Raw genomic sequence first — 13,769 nt, forward strand, 5'->3', positions numbered from 1 at the left:
GATTATTTTTTTTTTGCAGTGTGCTGTAATAGATGTTCATCCAATTTGCCTTTTACTGTTAAACCTTGTGCTATCCTACCCTTACATTGACGTGTTCTCCCTACCATGACAAAGGTGGATAAAGGTGAAGAGGATTTCATGTAATGCATGGACTCCAGTGAAGATCACAAATGATTGAAGAAAAAAGGTTCAGAGCACTGTCTAGTGGGTCTAGATGACCCAACTCCCAATGTTAAAGGCCCTAGGATAGCACAAGTGTTAAAAAAAAGTGGCTGGAAAATCTGAGCAGAATTTAAGAAGATCTTAAGAGAAATACACCCTTATCCTAGCCTCACTTTTGAATTCAACCTTTTTTTGTTGCAATGCAGGTATGGATATTAACCAGCATTAGCAGATGCATTGGCTGTAGACTAGCACAGGTGGCATTTGGAATCATTATTTGCTTTAAACACGGACATTCATTGGTTTATCATTTGACTACGTTGATTTTTTTACATTAGCCAGTATGTTTAAATGTACACGTTTGACCCACTCTGATCATCTCTTGTTCTTTTCTAAAAGTGTTCCCTGTAGTCTTTTAATCATGACTGTGCTGCCTCTAGCCAAAATTTAATAAAAAACCTGTGTTGTTTTCTAGGACATAGTTTCTACAGAGCGGGACCGTTGGCGCACAGCAAACTTTCCCCCACTTCCTGTCATCCATCCGTTATAATGTTTTCTCACTGGCCTATACCTCCCTCACACCCCCAACATTACTGGAGCAACAAAAATGGCGAGCAATATTGCAACTATCCAGCCGTTAAGTTTGGATCCAGATTCCAGCTGAGACAAGGAAAACGAAGAAGTAAATTGCGTCAGAATGCAGCAGAGCAGGTCTTGTGGCCTGAGAATTCTAGCTTCAGTGCATCTGAACTAAAAGCTTTTTCAAACAGCAGTTTTTCATCTGTTCCAAATTCATGACTAGAATGAAGAAATACTCAGAAATGCAATTTTAAGATGAATTAGCTTTATCCATGTCCTCAATTATTAAACAAAAGAAAAGGTTTAAAAAAAACAAAACAATTGGAAACATTGGAACTCTGACGTGTCCTCAAAGCAATGACCGTCCTGTAAAATCCTTCAGGACTAGCAACAATGGGATGCAAATAACAGCAAATTACTTAATTTGTTTACGAGGATTACATAAAATCAGGCTCAGGTGATTAAGCCTGCTTTAAATGTTATGATATTGAATACAAGTTTGTCTTTTTTAGTTCACATTATTCATATGAATTGGCATCAATTGTTCTAGTCTGACAAGTACATTTCTTCTAATTGTTTGATCTAAAGTCTTAATAGGCGGTTCAAGCCGTTTAGCTGCAAACCTCAAGATGACCAAGTGATTCGCATTTCTATTTTCCATCAAAGGTCCAATAGGTCTGCTGTTTTTGGCTTAGTTCATGTCAAGAATTTGACTACTAACCCAAACAAATGCTCTCTTTTGCATGGGCATGAGGCTGACTTCCTGTCTGGGCTTAATTCTATGGCAACAGGATGAAGAGAGAGAAAAAATATTGTCGAGGGAGGGAAGGGCTTTTTTTTCTCGGAAAGGGAGGGTCAATACCGGGTGTGTTCAGACACTTTAAACCAACTATTTTTATGCACGTCAGAACTTTTTTTTTTTTTTACATTTAATTATCTGAACAGGGATCTGGTTCGTTTACATGGTCTAATGTTTAAAAAGGAAAAAGCAGCAGTTTCATAAGTTTAAATCACATGCTTTTCATTGTTAAACATAGGATCCCATTTACTTACCTAAGAAGTGTGTGATTACAACCACAGAGAAACACACCCTGACACACCCACTCATCTACACACAGCAGAAAACACAGCAAGAACTGAAACCCTAATCCAACAGCTCAGCGTCAAATGAATGTAAATGCTTTAATCAAATCAAGAAACAGCAGAGAAGCTTAATCCTGTGGTTGTTTCACTCACCCTGTCTCTACCGTTTGCTGTGGCAACAGCAAGAACACAATCAAATTGTGCACTACAGTGTCATCTGTAGGGATGCTAAGGTTACTGCAGACAGAGCAGCCATCAGGCAGGAAGCTGTTGGGCCCTCATGGTGTTTAATCAGAAGAAAAGTTGCCATTTCATCATAGATGCATAAAAGCAATGCCTTAAACCCTGAAAAGAGAACTTAATGCCCTATTTAGAGCTAAATCAATTATTTTTCCTTTAGAAAAAAAATGTTAGAATTGACAAATCTTTCACTTCAGAGCCCAAACTGTTAAAGTCCCACTTTTTATCTATTGTAAAAGCATTCGCAGTGTTTTTTTTTTTTTTTTGATAATGATAATGCCGTTTTTAGCCAAAATAAAAACTGGTTAGTTTCTGCAGAGCAGCATGAGTTGTGGGCAGTACTGTTGGTGTGGAGTAAGCCCTCTCCCTATGTCCCGTCATCTGTCTGTTTACACGCTGTTCCGCTGGCTTACAACCCCTCACACCCCCCAAAGATATCATTACCTGTACAACAAAAATGTTGATTAGTATAGGATCTGTCCAGCCGTACAGTTTGGATCCAGATTCCAGCTCAGATGAGGAAAACAAAGACGTGCATGGATCTGTACGTCTACAAGTGGATGCATCAGAATGGAGCGGAGCAGGAAGCTTGTGGCCCGCTTAGTTTATTTTCCACGTCACAAATACCATTTTTTTCAAACCTTTTTTTTTCATATGTTCCTGATTCACGATGATTTGGGGTGAAAAAATACTCAGAAATGCAATTTTAAATTTCTACCAGCCTTTTCAAACGGCATTTTTTTTGTCTGATCTGATTCACAACAATTTGAATTTTTAAAAAATTACTCTGAAATGCAAATTTAAGATCACTGTTTCTATACATATGTCCTCCATCATAAGGAAATACCACAAGAACATGCTAAACTCCAAAGAAATAATTTTTATTGGAGTGAGTTCTAAGTTAAATCTTTTCATGATTTGCTGGATGAAACACTTGTGCTATGGAAGACCTGCTATTGTAATACATGTGTCATTTGGTTGGGATTTGTCATCTTAAAATGAAATAAAATAATTTTCACTCCACTATTTGGACACTAATCAAAAGTCTCCATTTACTGTTAGTGCTGCTCAGATTAGAGGGATCAACGCTTGCCTCACGTTTCATTCGTGTTCCACTGAGGGATTATGTCTGTTTTCATAGACAGATTAAAATCATTTAACATCCTAACCTGAAAAAATAAAAACTTTTAGAAACTGTTAGAGTGCATTCAGTTAAGTCTTTGTTTTCAAAAAGAAAATAAGTTATGACACCAAAAGCAAGTCTTTTAAAAACGTGACTTCGAAAAATCTATTCCTACTATTAACTATTAAAGCTATTCTTTAACATGCAAACACATGCAGTCTCAGTAGGAAAACCAAGAAAAATGCTATTTTGTTATTAAAATATATTCTTGCAGCTGCTAATTTTTTAAAACTTTTAAAAAACTTAAAATGACAGCTCATTCAAAGAGACATCTGGGCTTTTATAACGCCACAGAATCCCACCAGTTAGCAGGTTTGTCCTGATCATAATTTTTCACAAAATCTATCATGGTGACTTAATGCTTCATAGCAAACAAACTAATGAGTTTGTGTTTATTTCCTGAACAAAATTGTTGCGATTTTTTAACAAAATGAGCTTAAATAGGGCTGAATGGGGGCACAGTGGTTAGCACTCTCGTCCCAAAATGGTTCAAATCCTGGCTGGGACTTTCTGTGTGGAGATTGCGTGTTCCCATTGTGCATGTGTGGATTTTCTCGGGCACTCCACAGTCCAAAAACATGCTTCATAGGTCAATTGATGTTTCTAAATTGTCATTAAGCGTGCATGTTAGTGTTTGCAACAGGCTGATGACCTGCTTAGGTTGTACCTCACCTTCACCCCACAGTAACAGGGTTATCTCCAGCAACCCTGTGATCCTGAAGAGGATTCAGTGGGTCCTGAAAATTGATGGATGGATGAGCAAAGATAGGTTGTTGTGTTTTCTGAAGTGCTGCTTTATGTCTTTAGGGGGCAATGTTGCACATTAGCAGCACAGATAGGGGACCCCAACAGCTGCAGCACAGATGTGTCAACCTAAATGACTGCCTAATGTCTTTGCTTTAAGGACTCGTAAAGGGCCCATTTTTCTGGAGCTCTTGTTTACGATTTGCCATGGTCCAGACAAAGCGATGCAAATCCAAAGATCTAGTCCACATGTTCCTTTTTGGGGTTGGCTTTATCTTGCTGTGTGCACAGGCGCCTCTGTCATGACTTCTGGGGTTATCTTGTACTCTTCAGTCCTCTTCTCCAGTCATTACTTTAGTCTCATTATGTGACTGAGGTCTATCATGGATGCAGATAGTTTATATCAGACCAGTGAGATGAAAGAATTTGCTTCTCCATATATCAGCTAGTATTTACAGTACCCTCCCATTCCCTCTATCTCCACCTCCAGTCTTTCCAGACTTTCAGCAGGGTAATAACACACTCTCAAATTTTTTCCAGATGTAAAAGGCCCCCCTCCTTCCTTTACCTCCCTTTTCTCTTTGCTCCCAGGGTTGACTGCAACTGTAAAGGTTTTCCAGACTCTCCTGGCGTCCCCTTTCGTGCATCAGCCCGTCCCACGCTTCCATCAACATGCTGGCTTCAAAAACGAAACATGACCCGTTGGGGTCAGGCTGCAGAACTCTCCCATAGCCTGCAGGCCGCCCATGACAACACAGTTTTAATACGGTTGCATGTAATTGTTGCAGCGTTGTTTCGTGCTTTGATTCTAGTAGATTCAGTAGTTTAGCTAGTTGACCATTGATGTGTAGCAAAAGTTAGCCTGTTTCATTTCATGTGACCGTCCAAACTGACCTCCTTTCTCTTGCCTGTGATGGGAACCAGCCGGGGGGGTTTGCAAAGCACTGGGAATGTGGAGGGCTACAGGCATGAGGGCCAGGTGTTCCTCTCAGTCTTTCTGGCTCATTTATCTATAGTTTGGCACAGGTTAAATGTGTGTTCATCATCCCGCTCAGAGGACAGTGTCTGTCTCTAATTGAAGAAAGACCCATATGTCGTCCCCCCCTCCCAACACACAGTAACGGTGAGATCGGCGATACTCAGTTCTGGCGAAATCGCTTAATGACGGCAGCAGCTGTTGCTCATGTAAACTCAGCTCGTGCACTCTGTGATGCACGCTCCAACACACTCACAACCCTAACCTCCTCATCCCATCCTCTCCTTGCCTTTGCTCTCCTGTACTCATCCCTGTAAGCATTCAGGAATGTACAAAGAGTAAACCAACGCAGCACAAATAAAGCATTTGAAGCCTTCAGAAACCTGCAAAACTACTGCAAAATGTGGCTGACATGGTGTTTGGCCTTACTGTTTGCAGGCTTTTTCTATTTATGAATTCATCTTCCAATTGGTAAGAGCAGGGGTCTGCATCCTGCTGCTCCGTAGCCACACGAGACTCTTTTACCCCTCCATTGTAGCTCTTTGGATTAAAAAAAAAATGTTATTTTATAAAGTAACTGTGAAATAAAACATAAGTAAGTTGTTGTTGTTGTTGTTGTTTCTCTTTTGGCTTTATCCCATCAGGGGTCGCCACAGCGAACAAGTCGCATGGTAAACTTGGCAATGTTTTATGCCTTCCTGACACAACCCTCTCAAAGCAACCGGGCTTGGCACCGGCACTGAAGTAGAGAAGGGAACAGGGAGCAGCCCGGATTCGAACCCAGTTTTCACGGACAGAAGGCGCCGCAAACCAGCACAAGCTAAACCGGCTCCCTTAAATAAAACTTAAGTAAGTAGAAAGTTTAAAAAAAGAGTAAACTGACTCAAACTTCACTTAAGTCATTTTGATTTAATTTTAGTTAGTTAGATTTGCAAACTTCTTGGACACAGGGTGTCTTATTTTGTAAGGTATTTTTTTTACTGTACTGTGAAAAAAAGGGTTATCTTGTGTTTAGTGAACAAAACACTCACTCAGTGGTTCCCCTTCAGCCAATTGGAACTGACCCGATTTGATGGAGCAAGTTTGTGATTGGAAGTCTTTTTGTTTGCGTCACGAGTACATAAAAAGAGAAACTAACAATGTTTGACAGAAACCAATTTTTTAATTCCCTAATTGAATTTATACCTTTTTATCAACATAATCTTGTTCATATTTGAAAGTATGAAACGATAATGCTTTACTCTTAGTACAAGATCGATTTTTCAATACATATCTGTATCCTTTACACCCCTAAAAATGACTTTTTCTTTTAAAATATAGGATTGTTTAGTTTGAAAAACAGGAGTGTAGTATTTAGTGCTTGGATACAAACTACTTTTTATATACTTTTCTGTCAAATCTTTCTTTAAATGTACAACCAAGATGGTCTTTTTTTTCTGTTAGAAACAAATACAAACCGTGAACATTTTTTCTCTAATTCAAGTTATGCTCTTTCGACTGTTTAGAAAATGGAAAAGTAGTCCCGTTCCTATGCTCTTACGCTTTAACATTAGACACATGTGCATCTGTAGGTTGGTGTGATGATGTGGATATTTCGCCTTCTCAGACAGTCTGACACTCCAGCACAGATTATTAGGTCAGCCTTGTTGGGAGCAGGAGAAGTTTCGATGTAATTTGTTCTCAGAAGAGCCAAACGTTCCAGCAACTTTGAAAATCTGGGTCAACGCCAGAAAAACGCTTTTCCCTTCAGCTCTACTGTCTGTCCTCTCTTTGCCGTCATGTTTTTTCGTTCTTCGCTGCTTACACTAATGTGTGATTTACTTTATTACCATGAGAAGATCTCATGAACCTCATTTTGAATGAAATGATATCAGCTACTGTTCCTCCTGATGTCACAGGAATAGCCAGTTGACCTGTGCATTTCCTTTACCTTCAAACTCCACCAGGCAGAACAAATGTTCAGTCCCATGAACTAGATCTCTAAGTGGTTTCCCAGGATGAGAGTTTGTCCTCAAGAGTGGCCAAATTATGGGATGGATGGGGATGCAGAGAGAGAAGAAAATGGCTTCATACAGAGATGGATTTCCCCATGAGTGGCGTTACTCTGTCTCTCACTGTAAAGTCTGATGATATCTACCGAAAGGTATGCATGAGAACGAGGCCACGCATTGAAGGAGTGAGTGTTGACAAAACCAGAAGTTGCAAAGGTCATTGTTCAAATGGAAACCACTGTGAGTCAGTTCTTTTACATTTGTGCTTAAAGGCCCACTTCAATGAAAATGGTGTTTTTAACAAGTTCTTGTAGCATTTTACTGATGATGGAGGACATATGTAAAGAAAATTAAGCTCAACTTTCTGAGTATTTATTGAAATTGCTGTGAATCAGGAGCAGACGAAAAAATTCTGTTGGAAAATGTCTGAAGCAGTCATGTAGGTGGTACAATCAGCTGATACATCCACCTGTAGACGAATACATCCCGTATTCGTTTTCCTCATCTGAGCTGACATCTGGCTCAGAACTGTACGGCTGGATGGCTCCAATATTGACTTACCATTTTTGTTGCACCAGTTGGAATTGTGAGGGGCTGTAAGCTAGTGGGAGACTGTGTAAACGTGCCCACAACTCAGAGGTAAATTTCTAATGAAATCCTGCCTCTCCAGAAACCATGTTCTAGAAAAACAACACAGTTTTCTTGATTTTATCTCAAACCAGAATCACCATAATTAAAAGACCACTAGGGAACGCTTTTCCAATAGATCTAAAGATGGTCAGGGTGGGACTTTAAAAGTATTGTTTATACATTTTTGTTTTATTTGTTTCAAAATAAAGTGCAAAAATCCTGATCTGGTTGTAAATTGGAACTGAAAAAACCATATGAAGCAGAAACGCTCAAATGATGGAATTAATTAAACGTGTTTGCTGATAATGAAATACAGAGATAAAGCCATTAAATGTTTTCTTATCAGTAAATGTGTGAATGTCAAAGAAATGTGTTAGAAGAAAACTCACATGATAAACTGAACTTTTGTACCCAAATGAATAGTTTATTATTTAATGAATGAGATTTTCCTCTGCAGGTCACCAGATATCCTCACTGTTATGGTGTTTATCAGCCCCTTCAACTGTTGTCTATGACATAATCCCATAAACATGACCAGTGTATGATTTCTGATCAACTATTACTGGAACCCAGTAACCCAGAGAAACTTCCAGGAGTAGTGTCAAACTGAGCTGCTATACGGCAACATTCTTAATCTTTGAATAGAAATATAAATGTTATCCTAAAATAAGTCATGTTACTGTTTTCATTGTTGTTAGAATAAGGAATAAAAAGGAAAAACAAAACAATTCTTAACGTTTCTCCTCTAAAGCCTTGGGCTTTGAGAATTTTTGTGCAGTTATGCTGAATCCATTTATTTTATGTCATGCTGACAGGGAAAGATGTAGAAATCCAGGTGTTTGAACCTTGGTTGGTCGTTATCGATTGACTTTGGGATGGTTTATTTTTCTAAATCCAGCTGTTGGACTCTTGATCATAACTTCTCACTCGTTCTCCGCACAGTTGTTTGATTGATGAGACTCTAGGTTATAATTTTATTGTGCCCTGAAAAAAAGCTAAACATCTTCAGTAAAAACAAGCCAGATTTTTGTTCTCTTTTCATACATTTTTAGTATTTTTCTGCCTTGTTTGATGTCCGTTGTTGGCCTTGTTGACTTTTTTCATTCTTTTTTGGCTTATTTAAGTAATGATGGGCCCTTTTTGGGTGGAGTTTGCATGTTCTCTTCATGCACCTGTGGGTTTCCTTCAGATTTTCCTCCCACAGTCCAAAAACATGTTTCACAGGTTAACTGGTGATTTTTAAATAGCCTGTTATAGTGTGAATGTGTTTGTGGTCGTTTCTGTGCAATGAACTGGCAGTACGAGGATTGTGCTCTAGTTTGGATTTTTTAAATATTTCTTTAATTCTTATATTCTGTTTTCAAGTTTTCCCTTTCAGTCACACCAGGTTTACTTTTCCAACTACCCACAGCTGTCTTGATTTGTGTTAACCCCTTGACGCCCAAATTTATTTCCAGCTTAAAAAGAAATCACTTGTTTATTTTTTTGCTTTCAAGTAGAAGTTAAATTTAGGTAATTTTGGAGCCAAAGTGGTTTGATGCATCAATAGTTGTCAAGGGGTTTATGATCCCCGGTGCACATAAGTGTCTGGTGTTCAGTCTTCTACAACAGACCACATGCTTTGTCCCCTTTTTGGTTCTCTCCTTGGTTTGTGGGTTTTCTTCATGTTTAACCCTTGTGCTATCATAGGCACTTTAACATTGGGAGTTGGCTCATCTAGACCCACTAGACAGTGCTCTGAACCTTCATTTGTGATCTTCATTGGTGTCCATGGATTACACGAAATCTTTCCACCTTTGTCATGGTAGGGAGAACACGTCAATGTAAGGGTGGGGTCATCTAAGATAGCACAAGGGTTACACTTTTAACCTTTGAGTTTCTGCTGCACACACCTGCTCTCCAGCATAGTGGTTGCTACACCACCATCTCTTGACAGGAAACCACTCCACCTTCCCCCAGTGGCTGGGATAGGCTCCAACATCCCCATGACCCTATAGAAAATGGATGGATGGATCTTTGATTAAAAAAACATAATTTCTCATTCTGATGTAGGAATAGTTATTTTGATGTTAGCAGATTCATTTAAAAACGTTTTTATCGTTTGTAGTCTTTACTAGAAAATCTTATTAATGAAATTTGGATTCAAGTTTTGTCCGCGCCATATAAGCTTTTGATAAATTAGATTATGTAAACATTTACATGATCACATCCCTAATTGGGTTATAAAAAGTTTGTGTTTAACCTGGTGCACATCCTCTACCGCAGAAAAACAGCCTCCGCTGTGTGTATTAACAGCTACTATAAACAGAGCTCAGCGGAACTCGTTCCATTAATGGTTTGCACCAAAAAAAAGGAAGAACAAGCAAATATTCTCTTGGGATTCCGTGGGAAGAATGTCTTCCTGTTTGTATTCATTCCACGAATCCGAACCTCATGTCAGACCCCCGAAGGCCGCGGGAGCGCGCCCTTAAACTCACAAAACGGCTTTGAAAACCCATGAAGGCGCGCGCAAAGTTCTAATGCGTGCGCATCTGGTTCAGGCGGGGTTGCGAGGGAGGGACTTCATTATGAGTGCTCCTTTGTGCACGCGCGTGTGACCGTGCTCTAATGCGCAACAGATGCGCATTTGGAGAGATGGAGGACTTCGCACACACAACATCCGCGGAGGAATAATTAAATTTTCTGTGAGCTGCTGCTTGGTGATGGAACAATGCAGGTGAAGCCTCTCGCCGACCGTCATGGAAGCGTAATGATATGGAGGAATCTGCGTCCAGCATGACAGAGGAGAAGGGCGACTGCACCTGAACAGCAGAAGCAACTGCTGTGATCTCCTTGGGAATGGATACTAACGCTTTCCTGGTGTGTTTTTGCTTCTTCCTGCTGTCGCCGAATGTGTTTTCATCTTCACTGGCGATGAACTTCTGTCTGGAGCGCTGTGAATGCCAGCCTCCACAGCGCGCCATGTGCGCAAACCGAGGGCTGCGCACTGTGCCACAACCCGCAGCAGAGGCGTCTAACTACACACTGTCCTTAAACCTCGGAGGAAACTTCATCACCAACATCTCTGCCCTTGATTTCACGCGGTACAATAACCTTATAAGGCTAAATTTACAGTACAACCAGGTGGCAACGGTTCATCCAAACGCTTTTGAGAAACTGACCAGGTTGGAGGAGCTTTATCTGGGACACAATCTCTTATCAGCTCTACCAGTTGGGACTTTACAGCCCCTGAAGAAATTAACCGTTCTCTATGGAAACAATAATGCCATCAAGAAAATCACCCCTAACCTGTTCACCCACTTGCACAATCTGGTTAAATTGCGTCTGGATGGTAACTTCCTAGAAGTCCTTCAGGACTCTGTTTTTGAAAGTTTGACGAGTCTCCATTTTTTGCATCTGGAGCACAACAAAGTGCAGCACATCCACAGAAAGGCTTTCTCCAAACTGACCAGCCTTCGCTATCTAAACCTGGCCCACAACAAGCAGTCAGGCTTGCCTACCCTTACTTTCTCCCACCTCAGAGCTCTCACCACATTGCTGCTGTCTGAAAATGAAATCCAATACATTGGAAACCATGTCTTCCAAAACCTGCAAAAGCTATCTAAGCTTTCCCTTAGCAACAACCGAATCTCTCAGATGGACAGCGAAGCCTTGAAGGGGCTGTTGAGCCTCAGGGAGCTTCTGATTGATGGCAACGACTTGGCGGAAATCCCTGCTGGTCTTCTGGACCCTTTGAAGCGCATTGAGGAGCTAGACTTGAGCAGCAACAGGATTTCCCACATAGATTCTTTGGCTTTTTCCAAACTAAAGCACTTAAAAGTGTTAAAGCTCAAGAACAATTTCCTTACCAGTCTGTCTGGGGGCAATTTTGCCCTCAACAAGGTACTTTTTGACTTGGATCTCCAGGGCAACAACTGGACGTGTGACTGCCGTTTGAATGAGCTGAAAAGATGGATGGCTGCTGTGCAATCTCAGGGTAAACTTTTGACTGTTTTTCTGCAATGTCGTTACCCGGCAACTCTGAGGGGGAAGTATTTGGACTATGTGAACAGCTCCCAGCTGCAGTCCCTCGGGAACCTGAGCCATTTGTGCAAAAGTGAAGCTGGGCCAGAGGAGAGCCGGGGAGGAGGTGTCGTTTTGAAGATGGAGGAAACAGGGAGAGGAGATCTACATGGAGCCATGGTTGGAGAATGGAGAGGAAGAGCAAATAAAACAGAAGTTGGTGAAAGAGACAATTGGAGACCATGGAGAAGGGAAAGAGTGATGAGGACAAGGGGGGAGGAGAAAAGGAAAAGAGAAAGAGGAGTCCAAGGAGACCAAAGCGGCATTGAGATGATAGAAAACTCATACGTGCTGAAAGGAAAGAAACCAAAAAACTCAAAACATGGCACAGGAAGGCGTAAATTGAAGGTTCCTTCCAAATCTGATCCAACAGCAGACCCTGGCCTCTTCACCAACTCCTCTGTCCCGTCAGGAGGAACCTTTGATCTTCTAAGATCAGATCAGCATGAAATTGCAGATCCATGTGTGTTCAATCACCATTTCATCTACAACGTTTCAGTGGCACATATAACCTCTAGTACTGTAACTGTCTTTTGGACCACCAGGGATCATCATCACTCCGTACAAACACCCAGGACGAGCCGAGAAGTCCACTACCGTGTGATGTTTGACAGATTCGGCACCGCAGATCGTTTCCCCCGCTATGTTTATACCCAAGGAACGGCTCGCTCTGTGACCCTTCGAGAGCTAAGCGCAGGAGTGACCTACATGGTTTGTGTGGAAGGGGTGGTTGGAGGATCGGTGTGCCAAGTCGCGCCCCGGGACCACTGTGCTGGACTGGTCACTCTTTCTGAGGGGATAAACCGGGGAGCCATGCTGACGTCAGATCTCCAGCTGGTGACACTCGCAACGCTTGCAGGAAATGCTCTGCTGCTGCTGGTCATCGGTGGGGTCTGGTTGGGCCGCTTCCTCAGGAAGAGGCTGCGGAGGAGGAAGTCTGCCGTCCACGTGCGCCACATGTATTCAACCAGGAGACCGTTTCGCCCAGCCATGGCGACAGCATCCGTTTCTGCTGACTTCACCACTTACCAGAGCAGCCGACCAGCACGGCTTTCTCCAATCGAGGAGGGGGATCTCATTGAGTTTCCCTGCGACCGTTTTCTGGACAGCTGCAGTGTCCACAGAGGCAGCGACATGCAGAGATTCACCGACTGAAACAATGAACTTTTGACTCATGCAGCAGTGTCATGTGACACGCACTAATTTGAACACAAGAACCGAGCAGCTTCTTCAGCTGAGCTCATGATGGCCTTTTCAGACTGGCGAGGAAGTGCAATTTCCCTGACGTCCCTTTCCTGCTTTGTCCCTTTCCTCTTTCATTTCCTCCCACCTGCAGGTGTTTGAAAAACAAACATTAGGACTGGAAGTGAGCATATTTCAATGATGTACCACGAATTTCAACTACGGTGCTAATACTGAATTCACAGACATCATATTGTTTCATGGTTTTAATAAAAAAGTAATGATGGCTGCTGATTGGCAGATAAAAGGAATATTTGTAACGCATTATGTTTTATACTTTTGTATGGAGTTTTGTATCTTTTTGGAAACAAGTAAAAATCCCCTTTAATGTGATCAATTGATCCCTTTCGGTCAGTTTTGTGCTCCAGAAGATGCTGCTATCACCATGGTTACTGAGGATCTCATGCAAGGCACTTATTCTAAAGGGGAAGAGAGTGTTTCCAAAGAAGGAAGGAAAAAGTATTAACCGCTTTACAGAAACTACAAACATCTGTTTTACAGTATTTTTCTCCCTTATAAAAAAATAATCAAATTGAACATAACTGATAGATGGTAACATTTTGAACATGAAGCCATAAATCTAGATGTTGCAGTGGTTGTGATGCCTGTGCGTAAGGATGAGGTCTGTTAACGGTTAAGCAAGTGTCTGAATTGCCAGGGTGGAACGCTCCACAAATCACACTCACAGACCAGAACGTGCACATAACTACACAAAATCAGGAAAAAAAGTGACAAATTTTCTTAAATTTTGCCCTTAATTTGAGAATTTAATGATTTTTCAAAACTTGTGATTGAAAAGTTTTATTGAGCACTCATGACACCACACTAGACACTAGATGGCAGAGCAGACCACATTCTGAGTGCACATTTATTGTGA

The 13,769-nt window shown here is 41.2% G+C and overlaps 1 protein-coding gene across 1 annotated transcript; it reads left to right on the plus strand.

The window, feature by feature from the left end:
- Positions 1-8,688: 8,688 nt before the first annotated feature.
- On the plus strand, positions 8,689-13,225 carry tril (TLR4 interactor with leucine-rich repeats). The gene has a single exon (XM_004074019.5). It carries the CDS (start codon positions 10,427-10,429, stop codon positions 12,803-12,805), a length of 2,379 nt encoding a protein of 792 aa, XP_004074067.1. The 5' UTR covers positions 8,689-10,426; the 3' UTR covers positions 12,806-13,225.
- The last annotated feature ends 544 nt before the right edge of the window (positions 13,226-13,769 follow it).

The sequence above is a fragment of the Oryzias latipes genome, chromosome 11 (genome assembly GCF_053564925.1).
Source record: "Oryzias latipes strain Hd-rR chromosome 11, Olatipes_Hd-rR_3.1".
Classification (NCBI taxonomy): Eukaryota; Metazoa; Chordata; class Actinopteri; order Beloniformes; family Adrianichthyidae; genus Oryzias; species Oryzias latipes.

Bases quoted from the DNA above. Each gene is read 5' to 3' on its own strand.
- tril (XM_004074019.5), top strand. From the start codon at position 10,427: ATGGATACTAACGCTTTCCTGGTGTGTTTTTGCTTCTTCCTGCTGTCG.